Here is a 19,654-nt window from a genome sequence, read left to right on the forward strand (position 1 = left end):
CGGTCCATTACCGCGGATGAATGGTGGACATAATAATTGATCCATTCAGTTGTTTATTAGTCGTGTCTTGAAACAACTGAAGCAAATAAAGCGAATATTTGCCTGCAACCAGCAGAGGTGTTTGTGGGAAAGGAGCATTAATTAAACATATAAATTGTCAAAAATGTATTGTGACCAAACACTGCCTTGCTTTTTACTTTGTGGATTATTCTTGTCTGTTGAGTACATTTCCTACGACAGTCAGGTTTCCGTCGTTACTCACAAATTCTTTGTGATCAGTATTAAAGCCTGAACTGTACCACTTGATGGAAACATTGCTGAATTGCTTTGTCAAAGGACACAAGTTCTTTGCAACACTTGACGATGTAAAGTTTTAAACTATGGCTGGGCAATTAAATAAAAAATTATTGAAACTGACATTTAGAGCTTTTAACCGACGGAAAACTGCCATGTAGATAATTTATATTGTTTCCCTCTTGAATTCTCTCTCTAATTATACACTATTCCCTTAAAAGGGGTCACATAATGATTATTTTTTCTACATTCAAAACACTTTCCGTTGGTCTACATCAGTGTTTCCTAACCATAGGCGCCCCCTAAAGGACTGCCAAAAACATCTGCTTCCTAGCTGTGGTTCGTATGGCCCGCAGCGGTACAGTAATGACAATTTCAAACAAAGAGAAGAAGTCTGGAGCTAAAGTCATAAAAAGTTTCTTAAGCGCAAAAACTATGACAAGTGGTGAAGCTATATATTAATTTGTACTTCAATTTTATTGACAGTTTGTATATGTTGTTATCATTTACTATTAATCTAGTTAAAATTGATTTATTTAAGCACTGCATACATATATATATAAATGTATTTTCATTAGTTTTTATGCGTACCTTCTTTTGCAGTATATTTGATCCATATCTAGTTTTGTAATCAGCCTGACCAAAGCCTAAGGTTTATGTGTAATAGATAGATTATAGATAGATAGATAATAATCTTTTTGATTAACACATGGTTTCATATCATTTGACAAGGTTTATCTTGTTAAACTGTAAGTTGGTTAGATATAATTATTGAATATGATAACAAATTAAGAGTAAGATTACTAATTGAGTGTTAATTTTTGAGTGGACCCTGAGCCCCTCTGTATTGGAAAAGTTGGGCCCAGAGGTCAAAAAGGTTAAGAACCCCATAACTTGTAACGGTGGTTCTTTGGTCAATGTTTTGCAAAGTCTTCAAGCCGCTCTCTGGCAGTCTCTTCAGGATGCGCCGTTTTGTAGGCGGTCTTATTTATATGTTTCTACTCGGACTGCATGCCAGCCATGTTGTAGTTTTTAGCGCTTGTATATAGAGTCTACTGACAGATATTAGTTAGAACTATATGCTACTTTGTATTAGAAATGGCAACAGCTGAGGATTCATGTGCATGTACGAGCCAGTGTGCCCCAAAACAAGAGTACAGAGAAAAAGAAGTAGCTTATTGACTACAGATGGCATACATTTCTACCATTTATGGAGTTATTTGCTGACGTCACAACTGGGATAACGTCACAAATTGGGCAAATTCCTAACATTTGGAAGAAGTATGAAGGAAGGCAAGATTGTTTTATAAATATCTCCACGTTGCTCTATCATCCAGTCTGACACACTGAAGCGTCACGAAGGAAAACTAAAGACACCGAGCCAACAGAACATGAGCAGCTTGGAATTCCGTGTTATTTGTTTGGACAAACTTTGGCTACAATAACGATAACTTTGACCGTAAAGTAAAGTAGCGAGTGGAATATTTGTGCATCAATCAAAATCGAGGTTAAAAAAAAATCGCCCAGCCTTAGTTTAAACAGATATTCTTAAAAAAATCTTAGGAATTGTTGTTTGTAAACACTACTTCTCAGGTCATTCAATCGATCTCAACTGGACTTGGTTTGTCTTAGAAGACATTTCGCCTCTCATCCAAGTAGGCTTCATCAGTTCATACTCATGGACTTGGATTGGGCTGATCTATTTGGATTAGAGGCGAAACGTCTTCTAAAACAAACCAAACAGTCCAGTGGCGATGAATTGAATGGCCTGAGAATACAATGACCTGGATGAATGAGAACGTCCATCGACACGTAAACACTACTTATTTTCAATGATAATGTGGTAGTCGTGGTCAACAATGATACTGTTTTTTTTTGTCAGGGCCCTAATTGGTGATTTGCCTCCATTAATCGGTGATGGTATCGCAGACGACACACTCTGCATATTAACTCACTGTTTAGCAAGTTGTTTGGCAGAGCACACAGATTAAATGTTTATCGTTAAAGGATTAGTTTTAGGGGGTTTAAGGCTTTAGAAGCCTAATATTTATCCTCATCATAATTTACATACATAGTTGTCCCTTTGTCCCTGCAACGATGAAATGAGGCTTGATGGCAGGATTAGCAGAACGCGGACGCTACACAATCACTCTGTTCCATCTCCAGCCCCCATGCTCATGCACAGCTCGTCAGTCATCGCACGTCATTAAGCCGCAATCCGCCCTGATCTGCGTCAGAGCGGCCTCTCACCAGCCTCTCTGCCAGCCCCGACTTCACAGCTGTGGCAAAGACGGCGTCTGGCACGAGGGGACGGAGTCGCATGGTGATCGCTCTGAACCTTAACGAAATAGCAAAAAACCAAATACGAACAAAAGGTGATGGTCTGTTGCATTCACTGCGATTGATAAGACCTTGTATTTCTGACATTGTGCTTCTTTAAAGTACACATGTATGCAATCTTAGTGCGTATGAGTAGCAGTATATATTACTGTAGCCCTCAAAAAGTGGAATTGTTATGAAGTCGATAACTTTACTACTACAAATTAAAAATACTGCATAATGCCTTCACGAAGGCAGTCCAAAGGTCCTAGCTTGTTCTCATTGTTTAGATATTGAAATATTTTGAATGCAATGCAATACTTCTACATTTAACTACCTTTTATATTTGTCTCGTGTGTATACGTGTACATTCAATAATATGTCTGTCTGTTTTGAGATGCATGAGTGGTATGGATTGCTCACTACAATAAATCATAATACATGGGCAACATAAATATGGATTTTGATCGCATACATTTGTACTTTCCGTCTAATTTTGAACATAAATAACCATAAAGTACTAATGCACATTTGCCGGAATTCTTGCCCACTGTATGATGACATTGCAAGTCGAGAAAGAAACACAGGTAAAGCTGGACAACGAGCTACTGCAAAACAGGTCATTAAATTGCTAAGAGACATGTCCCCTCCATGTTAGGTCACCCTTGAAGCTAATTAAACACTACAAAATAAAGAATTATGCATTAAATCCAGAATAACTGTGTTTCTTTCCGCCTGTTTTTTGCTGATGTAACAACTATGTTTGTTAGGAGAATACATCGATATTTGCTTTAGAATTCAAGTCTGTCTTGGAATGTAAATGTAATAGAAGTAAGTGTGTGTGCGCGTGTGTGTCTGTGAGTTTATCTGTTTCACGCTTGGACGAGCCTTCAGTAACTGGCTGTGCTTGGATCTTGCAGGGATTCAGTTCCGCCTTCCTACTTCCTGCAGTGTGGACCGTGCTCAGCCACCACCAGGTACCAGTCAGTCGCCATATTTTAGCTTTATATAGTATACAGTGGTTGTATACAAGACTATCAGTGTGGTAATATTTGAAAAAAAAAAGTACTGACTCCAAGTCTGCTATGTTGACAAAATGCGTTTGGTTGCATTTTTATCTCTCAAGAAAGCAAAAGGCAAGGCATGTAATGCTACTGCTATATGTCTGTTCCCAGGGCATTCAATCGACCGCAACTGGACTGTTTGGTTTGTCTTAAATGATGTTTCGCCTCATCCAAGTAGGCTTCATCAGTTCATGCTCATAGACTTAGATTGGTCAGATGCAGTTTAGATCTGAGACTGACATCTAAGACTTTATGGAGTCTATGGGTTTGAACTGATGAATCCTACATGGATGAGAGGCGAAACGTCCTCTAAGACAAACCCAACAGTCCGGTTGCGACCGATTGAATACCCTGAGAATACAATGACCTGTATGAATGAGAACATCCATAGACATACTGTATATGTCTGTTGTTTTTTTGTTTAGGATTAAACAAAGTGACACAGACTTTAGGACAACCCGATAAATGTTGCTGTAGGCTCGTATACATGTGTAGATGTGCAGTTAGTCTGCTTAAATTAGGAATAGTGGCTCATCATGTCCGTCAGATAGTAATGTTGTAGACATACTGTATATATGTAGATGCCGCATTGAGCGACGAATAATACGTCGACGCGTGAAGATACTGCACAGAATTGTACAGAAGTTAACAGTCCAAACCAGATTTCATAGAATTACTTTCACAGGTAAGACTGTAAATAAACTTTTTCATTGTACAGTATTTGGTGATTATAAAATAATTTTACAAACAAAATTTGCAGACTTTGTGGCTATAACACTATAGATAACAGCGCTGAAAACAGCCTTCATACAACGAAAATACCGGGAAGATCTGTCACATACAGTATTAGGGCTGTGAATCTTCTCGATTCAAAACGATTCCTCGATTGAAAATCAATACTTTTTAATAACATTGGGTGCCAGTTCTATGATTACCTACATTCCTCCATAAAAAGATAAACAGCTATGATAAAATGTCTATAATACTTTTTTAAAAAAAAGTTTTTTTTAAATAAGATCCTACCCAAACATTTGATAAAGTCAAATACAAATAAGGCAACAAGAGAAGTATCCCACACTTCTCTTTTCTAAAGTAGATCTGTACAGCAGATATGATAATCTACATCAGTGTTTTTCAACCACTGTGCCACGTCACACTCGTGTGCCATGAGATACAGTCTGTTGTGACGTGGGACATAACGTAATTTCACCTATTTGGGTTAAAAATGATTTTTGCAAACACTAAAACACTACACACAGGAAAACACCCAAAAACTCAAAATAAATCACGGTGTGATGGGACAGGTCGTGACAGTAGTAGGGATGATGTTTGATAAGAAATTATCGAGTTCGAACCTATTATCGAATCCTTTTATCGAACCGATTCCTTATCGATTCTCTTATCGAGTCCAGATAGGTTGTTGTTTATGGAAAAAAACCAAACAATATTTGGTTTAACAAAAGCTCACCTTTATTATATAAGAAAAAAATAAAATCTAATAAATAAACAAATATTGACTGTTACCCCCCTAAAAAAAAAAAAAATAAATAAATAAATATTGACTGTTGTTACACAAAGTATATTAAGTGGGATTTTTCAGAAAAACAAATATATACAGTAACACAAAAACAACCTGTCTCTGTGATCATTATAGGTGTATAAATAATAATATAGTGTTAAATAAAATCAGTCCCTTGGGCACAAAACTGAAAATAATACAGCTCTCCAAAAAGTGCACTTCTGCTGCTATTTGACATAACTGTTTGTTATGATGCTTTGACATTTTTGCACTTTATTTCTTTATTGAAAGAAAATTCTATGAAGAGAAAAGTTGTTTGCAAATGTGGTTACAATGCTAAAAAATGAAAAGTTAAAGCTAAAAAATGAAATACACTTTATTGAGTTAACACTAATTTCTTTATAGGGGGAAAGATGTGATGTCATGCGCTAGGGAATATAACAACTACACTACCCAGCATGCAACGGGAGTGACGGGAGTGTCGTCACCCGGCAGCTAAGAATGAGGTTATGAGCACGCTGTGAAAGTAAATGTCAAGAACTCAGCCAACATGCCTCGTCTGCATTATTTATAATTAGACAGACAACACATATACAGTGTGATTTTGTTTTCTTTACAAGGAAAGAAAAACAAAAGCTGCGGTTGCTTTAAGAACGTTGCGACAGCTGCCGTAAAGGAGGTGCGTTGCTAGCCTGGTTGCTATGTTTCCGGTTGGTTGTAAAAGTGTTCGTCATGTGTTTGCACCCTGCTCAAATCTCTCAGTAAAGTTATTCATTGGATTATACCTTTTGTTTTGAACTTTATTACACCTTGGAGCGCTTTTTCCGGTCTATTGTTTTTCCTGCTTTCCCTATCTGCGCCTAATGACTGAGCTACGTGACGTCATTTCTTGTGATGTCCCACAGGGCATTTCTGGTCGGGACAAGATTCGTTCCCAGGGATTCGAATAAAGAACCAACTCTTTTTCTTTACTATAGTGGTCTCGATAACGGGTACGGGTTCTCAAAAAGGGATTAGAGTCCGAGGACTCGGGTCTTTTCTTATCGAACAACCGGGAAAATCGGTTTCGAGTATCATCCCTAGACAGTAGACCTACTTTGAGACAAGAGCTATAGTGATGCATGGTTGGTTATGGTTTAAATTTATATCCAACACTTGTGAAAACAACTTTTTACTGTCAATAATGGCTGCTGAGTAGGGCTGGGCGATATGGCCTTTTATTAATATCTCAATATTTTTAGGCCATGTCACGATATACGATATATATCTCGATATTTTGCCTTAGCCTTGAATGAACACTTGATGCATATAATCACAGCAGTATGATGATTCTATGTGTCTACATTAAAACATTGTTGTTCATACTGCATTAATATATGCTCATTTTAAACTTTCATGCAGAGAGGGAAACCACAATTAAGTCAATTTACCAAAACTGTATTTATTAAACAGTTATTAAGCAGTGACACAAACATTCATGTCATTTCAAAACAAAAAGTGCAAGATTGCCAGAAACATTTTATAACAAGCTATTAGTGCACTTTTGTGCATGATGTCACTAAGATGACATATCAAAATAACACTAAATTAAAGTGCACTTTTTGTACAGAACACAACTACAATAGTTTAAAACAAATAAAGTGCACTTTTGTGCACGATGTCACACAAGATATTTCAATAACTGTCAAATAAAAATGAGCTGCATAATAGGAAATCAAATAGTGTACATACTTCGCTATGTGGTATGTTACTGCGGACGTTATCTCCTTCTGTTGTTGACAATTTTTTTCATATGGTTTTGATCTGGAAATGGTTGCTTCTGCATTTTGTGGGTATGGCACCGAACGGAGATGTTGACATGCGGAGTTTCAAACACTCTTCATTCTCTAGCGGGTGACTTTTCAAATGATGCTAAGAATTAGCAGTAGGTGCTACTTTTTGTAACAACACTTTTGCCGCATACTTGTTCGACATCTTCCCGCTTGAAGTCAAACCACCGCCAGACGATGGACCCCGTGCTGTTTTTCTTGGTAATTAATTCTTCATCATTTGTTACCAGATTCGCACCTTCTTTCTCTCGTATTACCACTCGCACCGCTAGCATCACAGTTATTGTTACCCATGCTGCTACATCTCTGCTCAGCGAGGGCGTATAACGTGACAGTATGTGACGTATGTAAGAAGGTGCGCTTGTTTTATGTTTCTGTGAGGAGAGATAAGAAAGAGTGAAAAAAGCCTGCAGTGTAATGTCCGCAGCTAAAAGCAACTGCCTGAGAACGTATACTCGAATATCACGATATAGTCATTTTCTATATCGCACAGAGACAAACCCGCGATATATCGAGTATATTCGATATATCACCCAGCCCTACTGCTGAGTTTCATTTTTTTATGTTTTCTGCGGGTTGTGTGCTTCTGGATTTTTTGCAATGAAAAAAATGTGCCTTTGCTCAAAAACTTGAAAAACACTGATCAACATCAACAATATGATTTGCCTGAATGGCTTGACAGGACTGTTAAAAAAACAGGAACTTTTTTTTAATCGATTAAGAATCGTTACAAATAAGAATCGCAATTAATTCAAAAATATATATTTTTTGACACTCTTAGACTTCCTTTTATTGTCATTCAAATTTGAACTTTACAGAACAGATAAGAACGAAATTTTGTTGCATTAGTTTGTTGTAGTGTAGGATAAAAGAGCATACAGTATGTTGTATCATATACAGTATGTTGAATACGCTGAAGCATCGCAGCAAAGGGCCAACCCGCTACGTGAGGCATCTGCCTACTACCGGTATATATGTCTATAAACAATAAGCTTCTGTGTATGGGCACCAATAACTCACTTAATGACATTACTGCCACTTACAGGATTGGAATGGACCAGCATCATGCATGTTCAAATTAGTCAAATGGGCATGTTGATGATTTTTGTTTTGTTGTTTTTTTCTAATGTGTGCCATTCATTTTACTCCAAAATCGTCCAGTTAGTTAATACTATACGTAACGAATTTTATTTGTTCTATACAGTTTCAAATGCATTTTATGGTTTAAAAATGGTCATTATCTCGAAAGCTGAGAGAGCAAAGCAAACTCACCCTAAAGTTGATTCTGCTGTTTATTTACAGGTTTTTTTTGCATTTGGGAAAAAGTGGAGTATTTACAGTTAATTGGTGGGAGAGTGTTATTCTGTGGATGGCATAGTCTCCACCTTTCTGACAGGAATTGAGTCACGCAACCTTGAAATGGCAACGCGTCAGTGTGGAGAAGAAGATAATTACTTCAGGAGCAAGAGTAAGGTTGTTATTGTGTCTGTAGTTGCAGGAGGGCGTCCCTGTTTTCTGACCTGTGGCGCACTGATGAGGGTTACTTTGGAAACTGGTCAAGCGCTGTCTTCGGAGAACGTCCATTAGGATGTGTCCAAATAATTGTTTTGAAAGGGATTTTCACTCTCATATTGTTGCTACTCCCTGAACATTTTAGCAATGAGCACATTTAATAGCAGTGACATTCAGGTTGATTTATTCCGGACACCCTTCAGTGTTGACTGAGCTATGCAGCAAACAGGCCAATTCAAATACAAGTTGACAGAGCTGGCTTCAACAACCAACAAGCTTTTAGTTGAATTCGTAAAGACGTTAAGGGCCTGATGTACTAACATGAATAAAAATCATGCAAACTCAAAGCAGACGCAAAGCTTATCTACTAAACTTCTGCGCTGAGGATTGAGTCTCCTAAATTAGGAAAAGAAGGAGCACAACCCATTTCGCGTGTCTGTCTTCATAAAAATGCAGAATATATGATGATTATCAGAACGGCCACAATACTGGGAGGAGTAGACTAAATACAACTACAAACCTCGTTTCCATATGAATTGGGAAATTGTGTTAGATGTAAATATAAACGGAATACAATGATTTGCAAATCATTTTCAACCCATATTCAGTTGAATATGCTACAAAGACAACATATTTGATGTTCAAACTGATAAACATTTTTTTTTGAGCAAATAATCATTAACTTTAGAATTTGATGCCAGCAACACGTGACAAAGAAGTTGGGAAAGGTGGCAATAAATACTGATAAAGTTGAGGAATGCTCATCAAACACTTAATTGGAACATCCCACAGGTGAACAGGCAAATTGGGAAAAGGTGGGTGCCATGATTGGGTATAAAAGTAGATTCCATGAAATGCTCAGTCATTCACAAACAAGGATGGGGCGAGGGTCACCACTTTGTCAACAAATGCGTGAGCAAATTGTTGAACAGTTTAAGAAAAACCTTTCTCAACCAGCTATTGCAAGGAATTTAGGGATTTCACCATCTACGCTCCGTAATATCATCAAAGGTTTCAGAGAATCTGGAGAAATCACTGCACGTAAGCAGCTAAGCCCGTGACCTTCAATCCCTCAGGCTGTACTGCATCAACAAGCGACATCAGTGTGTAAAGGATATCACCACATGGGCTCAGGAACACTTCAGAAACCCACTGTCAGTAACTACAGTTGGTCGCTACGTCTGTAAGTGCAAGTTAAAACAAGAACAAGAAGAAAAAAATATATATATATATATATATATATATTTTTTTTTTAAAATTAAATCAACATAAAAAACACAATATATACATTATATATCAATATAGATCAATACAGTCTGCAGGGATACAGTCCGTAAGCACACATGATTGTATTTCTTTATAATAAAAAAAAATAAAAAAAATAAAAAATCCCCAGCTACAAAAAGGTTGGGGACCACTGCTCTGGACCAAAGAGGAAAAGAACCATCCGGATTGTTATAGGCGCAAAGTTGAAAAGCCAGCATCTGTGATGGTCTGGGGGACTGTTGAACAACTTAAGCTGTACATCAAGCAAGAATGGGAAATAATTCCACCTGAGAAGCTTACAAAATGTGTCTCCTCAGTTCCCAAACGTTTACTGAGTGTTGTTAAAAGGAAAGGCCGTGTAACACAGTGGTACCAATCGGTCCGCGGCCCGGTGCCCGGTGGTTGGGGACCACTGATGTAACACAGTGGTGAACAAGCCCTTTCCCAACTACTTTGGCACGTGTTGCAGCCATGAAATTCTAAGTTAATTATTATTTGCAAAAAATAAAATTAAGTTTATGAGTTTGAACATCAAATATCTTGTCTTTGTAGTGCATTCAATTGAATATGGGTTGAAAAGGATTTGCAAATCATTGTATTCCGTTTACATTTACATCTAACACAATTTCCCAACTCATATGGAAACGGGGTTTGTATTTAGCACACGCAGTGTGATTTATCAGGACTGAAATTGTTCTGGTGCCGCTGTTTTGCGGCTATATTTAGTACGCTTAGAAAGGACGTGCAACCTGACAAAATTAGGAGGGGATCACGCTGCATGTCTGTCCTACGTATGCTTGTCAACATGTATATACAGTCAAAAATAAAAACATTAGACATGGCTATTCAGCAATATCATTTTCTGGTTTTATAGCTGCTGGATGATTTAAGGGGCTGATTAAAACAAATGAAACTGATGCGTTTTAGTGTCTGCTGGCGTTTTTTTGTAATTCGCTTTTCCAGATCGAAGATATATAATTGACATATCTCATATATGAAAAAAACCTATTGCAGTATGCATTTTCCTGTGTCTGGAACATTCCACTGCACACCCGCAGTTAGCGCCAGCATCTTCCACCTTCAGCTTGATAAAAAAATGGGTGACATTGCAGATACACTTAAGGACTGCATCTAAATGCCCATAAAAAGTGGTACATAAGGGTCTGCTGCGTGTCTTTAAAACATAGCATGAATGTGCAATAAATGAGTGTTTCCATGGTGAAAGCCGCATACTATGCGCAAAAACCTCATTTAAATAGAGTTTAGTATCAAAACTCTCACAACTTGGCAAAATCAAACTACTGTATGTTGAAAATGCTTGGTGGATCTGTGGTGTATTGTGGTACCTAAACGGCTTGACACAGTTGTTCCACTTCATGCTTTTCCACTGGGAAAACCATGGTACTACAGTTTGCTACTTGGTCTGTAGTAGCAAGCTTCCAAGCATGCAAAGCTGAGAGTACAACCATTAACGACTGCCAGGCAGGAATATTTGTCATTGTCGCATATCGTAACGTTTAAGCATATAGGACAAGAAATGACAAAAAATGCTGTTCTCAACCTCCTTTTGAGTTAAATTCCTTTCCAACAGCCGCATAGCGAGAAAATAAATACAATAGTATTGCTGTTTTTTAGCTTGTTTCATTCAGATGTATTTCTGTCTAAACACTGTGTAAACATGGAATAAGGACTTGAAGATTTTCTGGCTTTGAATTAGTTATCAGAGCCATAATAGAGACGGGACAGCGGCTGTGTAAGAGGGGACAGGTTGAGAAGCCATAAGAGGGGTGTGAAGGTTAACACCAGAGACTAACTTCTGCCAACTGGAGGTGTTAGAAGAAATTGTCACTGTCTCACTAGTGTTGTATATGTCACATTGTTACGTACTCGAGGCGCCAATTTTGCGTAATCTATGTGTAAGGAGCTACTGACGTGTTACAATTAGAGATGTAACGATACAAACATTTCATATCACGTTATTAATATTATCACAGAATTGTTAAATGTGCCCTAAAAATACTTATACACACACTGAAATAAATAAACACAATCACTTTCTTGGCAGAATAACCTTTAAATATTGTTCTGGCTTCTTAAAAGCCATATTAATGTTATTTAAGTGTTTAAATATCAAAGATGGGACTCTAACAACAACTCACAATTCGATTCCAATTTGATTAATGGTGACGATTCAATTTTAAATATATTTCTTGATTCTACACGGTACTCGATTCTAACAGATCATTGCAATATATTTTGTGGTACAATTTTTATTTATTTATTTTTTCAAAACAGATCACAAAAGCTCCTTTCGGCTACTGACGTCGGACATACACGTGCGTGGTACGTCTTTTTAAAAATGTATTCTTTTTTTAATTTATTTTTTTAACCGATTCTTGAAAATAAGATTTGGATGTGAATACATTTTTTTAACAACCCTATTGAATATGTTTAATTTGTAAGGATTTCAATGTTTTTTAATGATAAAGACAAAACAAGAGTGGCACGCCGGGTTTATGTGACATCATGCAAGTTCACTTCCGGTCACTAATCTATCACTAAGAGAGCACAGCCCGGAGGTCCAATGTGCAGAATTGAGTATCTTTGTTGTTCAGACAGTTATATGTTTAGATTGGGGTAGGTTGTTTGTAATAAGGACATAAATTAATGTCTCTTGTATTCATGTCAGCGTTTACGCTAGCTAGCAATTAGCACGCTAGCTTGCTTCTCCATGAAATAACCAGTGTCACTGGTCCATGAGTTTATCAAATACATTATCACGGTTTTACGATTATTTTAATTTAAAACTAGAATACCAACCGCCGGTAGTTTCACATAATTGTATCATTGATACTGGTAATCGTTACATCCCTAGATACAATACCAGAAAAAGGCACATTTACTGCATTGCTACAGTGACTAGCAAAGAAGCATTACTGTACATACAACACATTTTTCTTTATGAAAATACTGGCCTAGTATGCTTTTTATGGAGTTCTTAATTGAATTGGCGTTGTAGTCTACTACCAAACCAAAAACAATGTATTTTAATTTACCAAGATCGTTGTCATGTGAGCATAATCATTGCACTAATCGTTGAAAGACATCTTAATGGAAAGACATCTTTGGTTATTCAACATTCAGCAGGTGGCGAAGAAGTCTGTAACATGTTCGGCGTTGAATGGGAGTCAGATGGCTAGAAGATGTATAAATAGACAAAGTGTCGTTTCATTTTGCCTGAGTCACTGAGCTCTTTTCATTTTGGAATCCACCCACTGTTTCTTGCAGCACTGCAGCCCCTTCAAGTTGGAAGGAAGTCAAGTCTGCGATCAGATTTGTCTTAATAGAATTCCTGTGGTTTTGTTGCACTTAATTAGCTCAAATCCAATGTAGTCTGTGTTTGTGAACGAGTGTGTGCGTGTGTGTGTGTGTGTGTGTGTGTGTGTGTGTGTGTGTGTGTGTGTGTGTGTGTGTGAGAGAGAGAGACTGTGTGTGTGGAGGGCTGCACCTGTTAAGAATGATCTACAGTATGTGTTTTAGCAGGCAACATACTGCATGATTATTCAGTTATCTGTATATTTGACTGTGTATAAATTGAAACATGGGTGTCACAGTGCAGAAAGTTTTGCAGATTTTGTCGAAAATAATGCGATTAATGTGGATTTTATTTTACTAATGTTGAAAATGTAATAGTCCATTAATTCAATGCCATCCAAGGTTGCTGAAGACACATGTGATTAATATGGTTTATGTGTCTAATATGGTTTCAGGATGTTTACATACAAGTGACTGTTGAAAAATGTGTTTAACTTTTTACAACACGTAGCGTAATTTCCCTGAAAACAGATGTTGCTGACAATTAATTTGACTTAAACACCTAACAAAAGTCTTGGGACACACATTTCTATCAAATGATCAGTCAGAGGTAGTAGAAGGCCTTAAGAGCGGCAAAGGGAAAGTGTTTCTTAACAACAGGGCCAGGGCCTATTGATATGCCACCAAAAAATATCTATTTCTTGGCGGTGGTCTGTTGGGCGGCAGCGGTATGCCGTAATAAAACACTTTTCCACCACTTGTGACAGTAATGACAATCTCAAACAAACAGAAGAAGTCTGGAACTAAAGTCATAGAAAAGTTCTTCAAGCGTAAAAATGATGACGTAATTCATGAAGCTGTATTTTCATCTGCACCTAAATTTTACGGACAGTTTAGTTAAGAAACATATTCATTATTAATTTAGTTTATTTTAGAACAATATCAATTATGTACATTTATTTTTCGTCTATTATTTATGTTTGGTTGGTACTTTTTTTTTTTTTTAATCAGCCTGACCTAAGCCTAAGGTTGATGTGTTAAATAAATAATAATTTTGGTGATTAACATATGGTTTCATATCCTTTGACAAAATTGTAAACTGTAAGTATTTTAGATATAATTATTGAATACAATGAAGAGTAAGATTACTAATTCAGTATTAATATTTGAGTGGGCTCCGCACCCCTCTGTAGTGGAAAAGTTGGACCCAGAGGGGAAAGGTTAAGAAACCCTGCCCTACAGTAGATTTTCCACTTCCTGTACTGTAGGTGTAATTGCCAGCTGTCCCAATACTGTTGTTAATATCAAGCACTGTATGTCCTCATGAATTTCCTAGAATGTTCCCTTGTGATCCAATTAGATGACTAAAACTCCAGAGAAGTTCCAAGTGGATGAATCAGCACTTGATAAGAGAAAAACTCCTTCACTTCCACCAAAAGCTGCAGACATTTACCAACCTGCTTCTTTGCTGCTTACTGAATGACAGCATCACCTCAACTATATTTTTCTCTGCTAAAATCCCCTCGTCTGATTTCCCATCATGCTTTTCAGTCACCTGGGCATTTTTATTTTCATTTTTAAGTTCTGCTTTGATTTATTCTCTTCCCTTGTTTTGCCTTGTCCTCGTCCTGTCATCCTGCTTGTGCTATCCAGCGGTGTCGTACCCTTCTAGTTACAAGAAGACTCCCCCTCCTGTGCCCCCGCGTGCCACCACCAAGCCTCTTATCTCTGTGACAGCCCAGAGCAGTACCGAGTCTACCCAAGATGCCTACCAGGAAGGAAGGCAAGCACGAGGCGGTCTGTGGACTACTGACAGCCTCGGACGTCCCATCTACAGTTCCACAGACAGCTTGGACAGCGGCAAGGCGGTTACGATGGCCATGGAGTCTGCGGCGGCCAAGAGGCACGCGTCTTTGGGCAGCCACAGCTCCATCCAGACATGCGACAAAGCAGTACTGGTATCGAAGGCGGAAGAGTACCTCAAAACTCCTCGATCCTCTATTGGGATACAGGTGCGTCAACTGACAATTGTACCAACGTTTATCTTAGTGAATCTCATGTAAAGGAGTAATACACTGCATATTTTCTGTCCATACAACCATTTAAAGAAGACAGTACAATATTTTTAAAGTGTGCCTCATTAAGTGGAATATCTTAGCTATACTACACTCTAGGGTTGTACGGTATACCGGTATTAGTATAGTACCGCGATACTAATGAATCATTTTCGGTACGATACCGTCTCTGAAAGGTACCAGTCCTGAAAACCCCCGCGCCGCGTCGAAGTCACGTCGTGACATTCCTGGTTTTACGAGCAGACGAGCATGTTCGGCGGCACACAATCACGGAGTACTTACAAGCAGACAATGTGTGCAGACAGAAAAGGGAGAACGGATGCATTTTGGCTTGAAAACTAACGATAAAGGTGAAGTTATAACACTGAAACGCCCTCAGGAAGAGATGCTTTAAGACATGGCTAGCTAGCCAGCGGCTAACGTCCATCCGCCGCCGGCAGTGTTTTAGTTACTTCTAAATCATTAATGTTGGTCTCCATGGCGACAAATAAAGTAAGTTTCTTACAAGTATCATCCCTGCAGGACGAGGAATAGCTAAACATGTTTCACTGCACACCGTAGCTCACCGGCATCAAAATGTAAACAAATGCCATTGGTGGATCTATACCTAACAGCCACTGTAATGATATCAAGTACAGGCACGGATCTAGTCAATACTACTCTGATTACGTCGATATTTTTTTGCATCACAACATCTTCGTTCGTTTTTTAAAAATGTATATTATGTTTATAAACTCAGGAAATATGTCCCTGGACACATGATGACTTTGAATATGACCAACGTATGATCCTGTAACTACTTAGTATCGGATTGATACCCAAATTTGTGGTATCATCCAAAACTAATGTAAAGTATCAAACAACAGAAGAATAAGTGATTATTACATTTTAACAGAAGTGTAGATAGAACATGTCAAAAGAGAAAGTAAGCAGATATTAACAGTAAATGAACAAGTAGATTAATAATTAAATTTCTACCACTTGTCCTTGACAAAATAATACGATCAATGACACAATATGTTACTGCATACGTCAGCAGACTAATTAGGAGCCTTTGTTTGTTTACTTGCTACTAAAAGACAAGTTGTTTAGTATGTTCACTATTTTATTTAAGGACTTAACTGCAATAAGAAACATATGTTTAATGTACCCAAAGATTTTATGTTAAAATAAAGCCAATAATGCAATTTTTATGTGGTCCCCTTTATTTAAAAGGACCGAAAAGTACAGAAATAATTTTAGTACCGGTACCAAAATATTGGTATCGTTACAACACTACTACACTCTGAAGTTTGAGTTACAGGTGGACATTAGCTTGAGTGGCTATGACAAAATGAATATGCAATTGTACACCAAAAAAATTATCTATTTTATTATTATTATTCTAATTACTGGAGGCCACAGCCAACAGTTTTCATCCGAAACCGTTCAAGTTTCAAAACATTCGGCTAGACCGGGAATCGTGAGCTCCCCCCCAATTTTTTTTTGTTTTAATACCCCAGATTTCCGGGACAGTTTTCCCATTGAAAATGAATGGGCTATTTTTAGAACTCGCACAATTTCCACAATTCTCAACCGATTTGAACCGTTGCCCCATCCACACACTCCACTCACCTTGGACAATGAAACCATTTTCCAAGTTCCAAAAAAATCCCAGGAATTCCCAGAATTCAAAAGCCCTACATTTGTGATTTATAGCATGAAATAACAAATATCATGCAGTCATGTTGTTTACGTTTCAAAATGATTCAACTATTCAATGTCAATATAGAAATAATGAACAAAATGTTAGCTACTGTCTTTTTCTAAAACACCAATGAAAATGAAATTTAGCATTTAGACAGGCTATACTGTAGCAAAAGTCATCACATGTGTGTTCTTAAATGTGTATTCAACGTCTTACATGTCCAGAGCAGTTTTGATTTAGGCTTACATGGTAAACAACTAAAGTGAACGTGTCGGGCATTGTTTTATCCAGACGCATAAATTTTGTCCAAATGTGGCCAAGTAGGTGGTGGGTTTCCTGGACGTCGTCTACATCGCTAAAACAAAAATCTGAGGAAGAGAATCCCTCTGCCATCTTCTACTAGTTTTTCTAAATATATAAATCGCCCGCTTACATATTCCCTCTTCTCTTCTCCGACTCTCTAGTCGTCATTTGGGATGTGCGTGTCTGTTGTGATTTCCCTTCCTGGTTTGATGACCCGCCTAATCTTGCCTCTGATTGGCCTGTCCCTAATGTTTTGCCCTGATCTTAACCAATCGTGACTCATCACAGTAAACCAACCAACCAATCATGGATTTTCTTATATGTAAACCAACCAATAATCATTGATGTTTCCCGGATATTTTGTCCCCTCTCCAGATCCCCTATTTCTCAACCGATTCCAACACCCACACACTCCACTCACCCTGGACAGTCAAGCATTTCAGTTCCACTTACGCATATCGGCGGCTTGCGCACTTAGGGCATTCTCACGCAATTCCTACTGGAATCGCTAATTCTAGTGATGTGATGTTTTTATATACTTAACAGGATAATTTAATGTTTCAAACTATTGAGCAAAGTAATACCATCGCGTACGACTACATTAGGGTTTACCGATACGTAGATTATTCGATGCATCGGGATGTGATACGCAACGATCAATAGTTTTAGAGGGACGGACTGTATTGTGGCTTCTACCGTGACGTTAAAGATGTTGAGGAGCTGGTTGATCAACAATCACTTCATTGCAAAACTGTTTAATGTCAGCCATAACCACGCTAAAGCAAATTAAATGATCTGTTTTTCCTCTCTCACTCGTGCCAACTCACACACCAGTCTTTGCTTCTGATGCAGTGGTTCGCAAACGTTTTTCACTAAGTACCACCTCAGAAAACACTTGGCTCTCCAAGTACCACCACAATGACCAACATTAAAATACAGTAGCCTAGTATGCCTAAACATTAATTTAAAACAAGGCAGAGCTTTTATTTAACAAGTATATTTGATAGATCCACTCGACGTGGCCTACTCAGTGGCCTAGTGGTTAGAGTGTCCGCCCTGAGATCGGTAGGTCAGCCAGGGAGGGGGTCCCCACATCTGCGGCCTCCCCAAAAATCATATTTTTTGTATTAAACTTACCAGTACTGAACTTTTTAATCATCTTTAAATATTCGAATTGTAGCACCCTGAATTGTAATCAAATCGACTCGTGAGGTTCAGAAACATCAGTTTACTTTTAAAGGATGTTTGACTTATAAACCAGAGGAAACAACGTTCGTGAAGATGAACTCTGCAAAGCCTTTACGGGTCGCGGCAGAGGGTGGGCGAATTAAAGTTAAGTTAAAGTACCAATGATTGTCACACACACAATAGGTGTGTTGAAATGTGTCCTCTGCATTGGACCCATCCCCTTGTTGAGGTGAGGGGAGCAGTGAGGAACCATTTTGGTGATTTAACCCCCAATTACAACCTTTGATGCTGAGTGCCAAGCAGGGAGGTAATGGGTCCCATTTTTATAGTCTTTGGTATGACTCGCCCGGGGTTTGAACTTGCAACCTACCGATCTTAGGGCGGACACTCTAACCACTAGGCCACTGAGTAGGCCACGTTATTCGGCCGTTCGGGACATGAGACAAGGGAGAGGTATGTAATTGAAAATTTACAAAAATGTTAAATAACTGTTGTAACGACCTGCTGGTGTTGATGTTTATGTTCATGTTCTTGATTTCATATTAACGTTTCAAAAGTCTACAGACAATTCCTTCGACTTCATGCTTGGTTTGTGCTCTGCCATGCACTGTCAAGTGTTGGACCTTATGAATAGACAGGCGTCTGCCTTCCCGAATCATGTCCAATCAACTGAATTTACCACAGGTATACTCCAATTAAGCTGTAGGAACATCTCAAGGATGATCAGTTGAAACAGGATACACCTGAGCTCACTTTTGAGCTTCATGCCAAAGGCTGTAAATACTTAGGTACATTTTTATTTTTAAAACATTTGCAAAAACCTCTAAAAAAACCAAACATTTTTGCATTGTCATTATGGTGTGTAGAATTTTGAGGACAAAAAAGAATTTATTCCATTTTGATGTAACATAACAAAATGTGGAAAAAGTGAAGCGCTGTGAATACTTTCCGGAAGCACTGTAGCTAGCAATTAGCGGTGCAAGCTGCCAGCTAATGATTAGCACGCCAGTTGCCTGCTAGCTATTACTGGCGCTACACCATATTATTTAGATATCATAGTATTGCGCAGTATCAAAGTACCTTTAGGACCAGTTTAATTCAAAACATAATTTTAGACAGGATATATAGTTATGGGGTCCCTACTCCATCTCTCAATCAGTTTGGGGATCCTTGGCCTGAAAACCGTTGAAAACCAGGTTGTATCTCACATTGCCAACATACTTGTGGTGGTGGGGGCGTGACCAATAGGACATCATCATATAATTTGCATAATCGGTGCCGAT

The 19,654-nt window shown here is 38.1% G+C and overlaps 2 protein-coding genes across 3 annotated transcripts in view; one reads left to right on the forward strand and one right to left on the reverse strand.

Moving 5' to 3' along the window:
- The window catches only part of LOC133640451 (cytospin-A-like), a 266,085-nt gene that overhangs the window by 238,029 nt on the left and 8,402 nt on the right, over nt 1-19,654 (reverse strand). The gene's annotated exons all lie outside the window — the stretch shown is intronic.
- dlgap2b (discs, large (Drosophila) homolog-associated protein 2b) overlaps nt 1-19,654 on the forward strand; it is a 205,962-nt gene that overhangs the window by 166,973 nt on the left and 19,335 nt on the right. The window contains exons 7-8 of the mRNA XM_062033874.1: nt 3,534-3,590; nt 14,772-15,130. Of these exons, the coding sequence (XP_061889858.1) occupies nt 3,534-3,590; nt 14,772-15,130 (416 nt within the window). The remainder of the gene's footprint in view (nt 1-3,533; nt 3,591-14,771; nt 15,131-19,654) is intronic.

Source organism: Entelurus aequoreus, linkage group LG23 (genome assembly GCF_033978785.1).
Source record: "Entelurus aequoreus isolate RoL-2023_Sb linkage group LG23, RoL_Eaeq_v1.1, whole genome shotgun sequence".
Classification (NCBI taxonomy): domain Eukaryota; kingdom Metazoa; phylum Chordata; class Actinopteri; order Syngnathiformes; family Syngnathidae; genus Entelurus; species Entelurus aequoreus.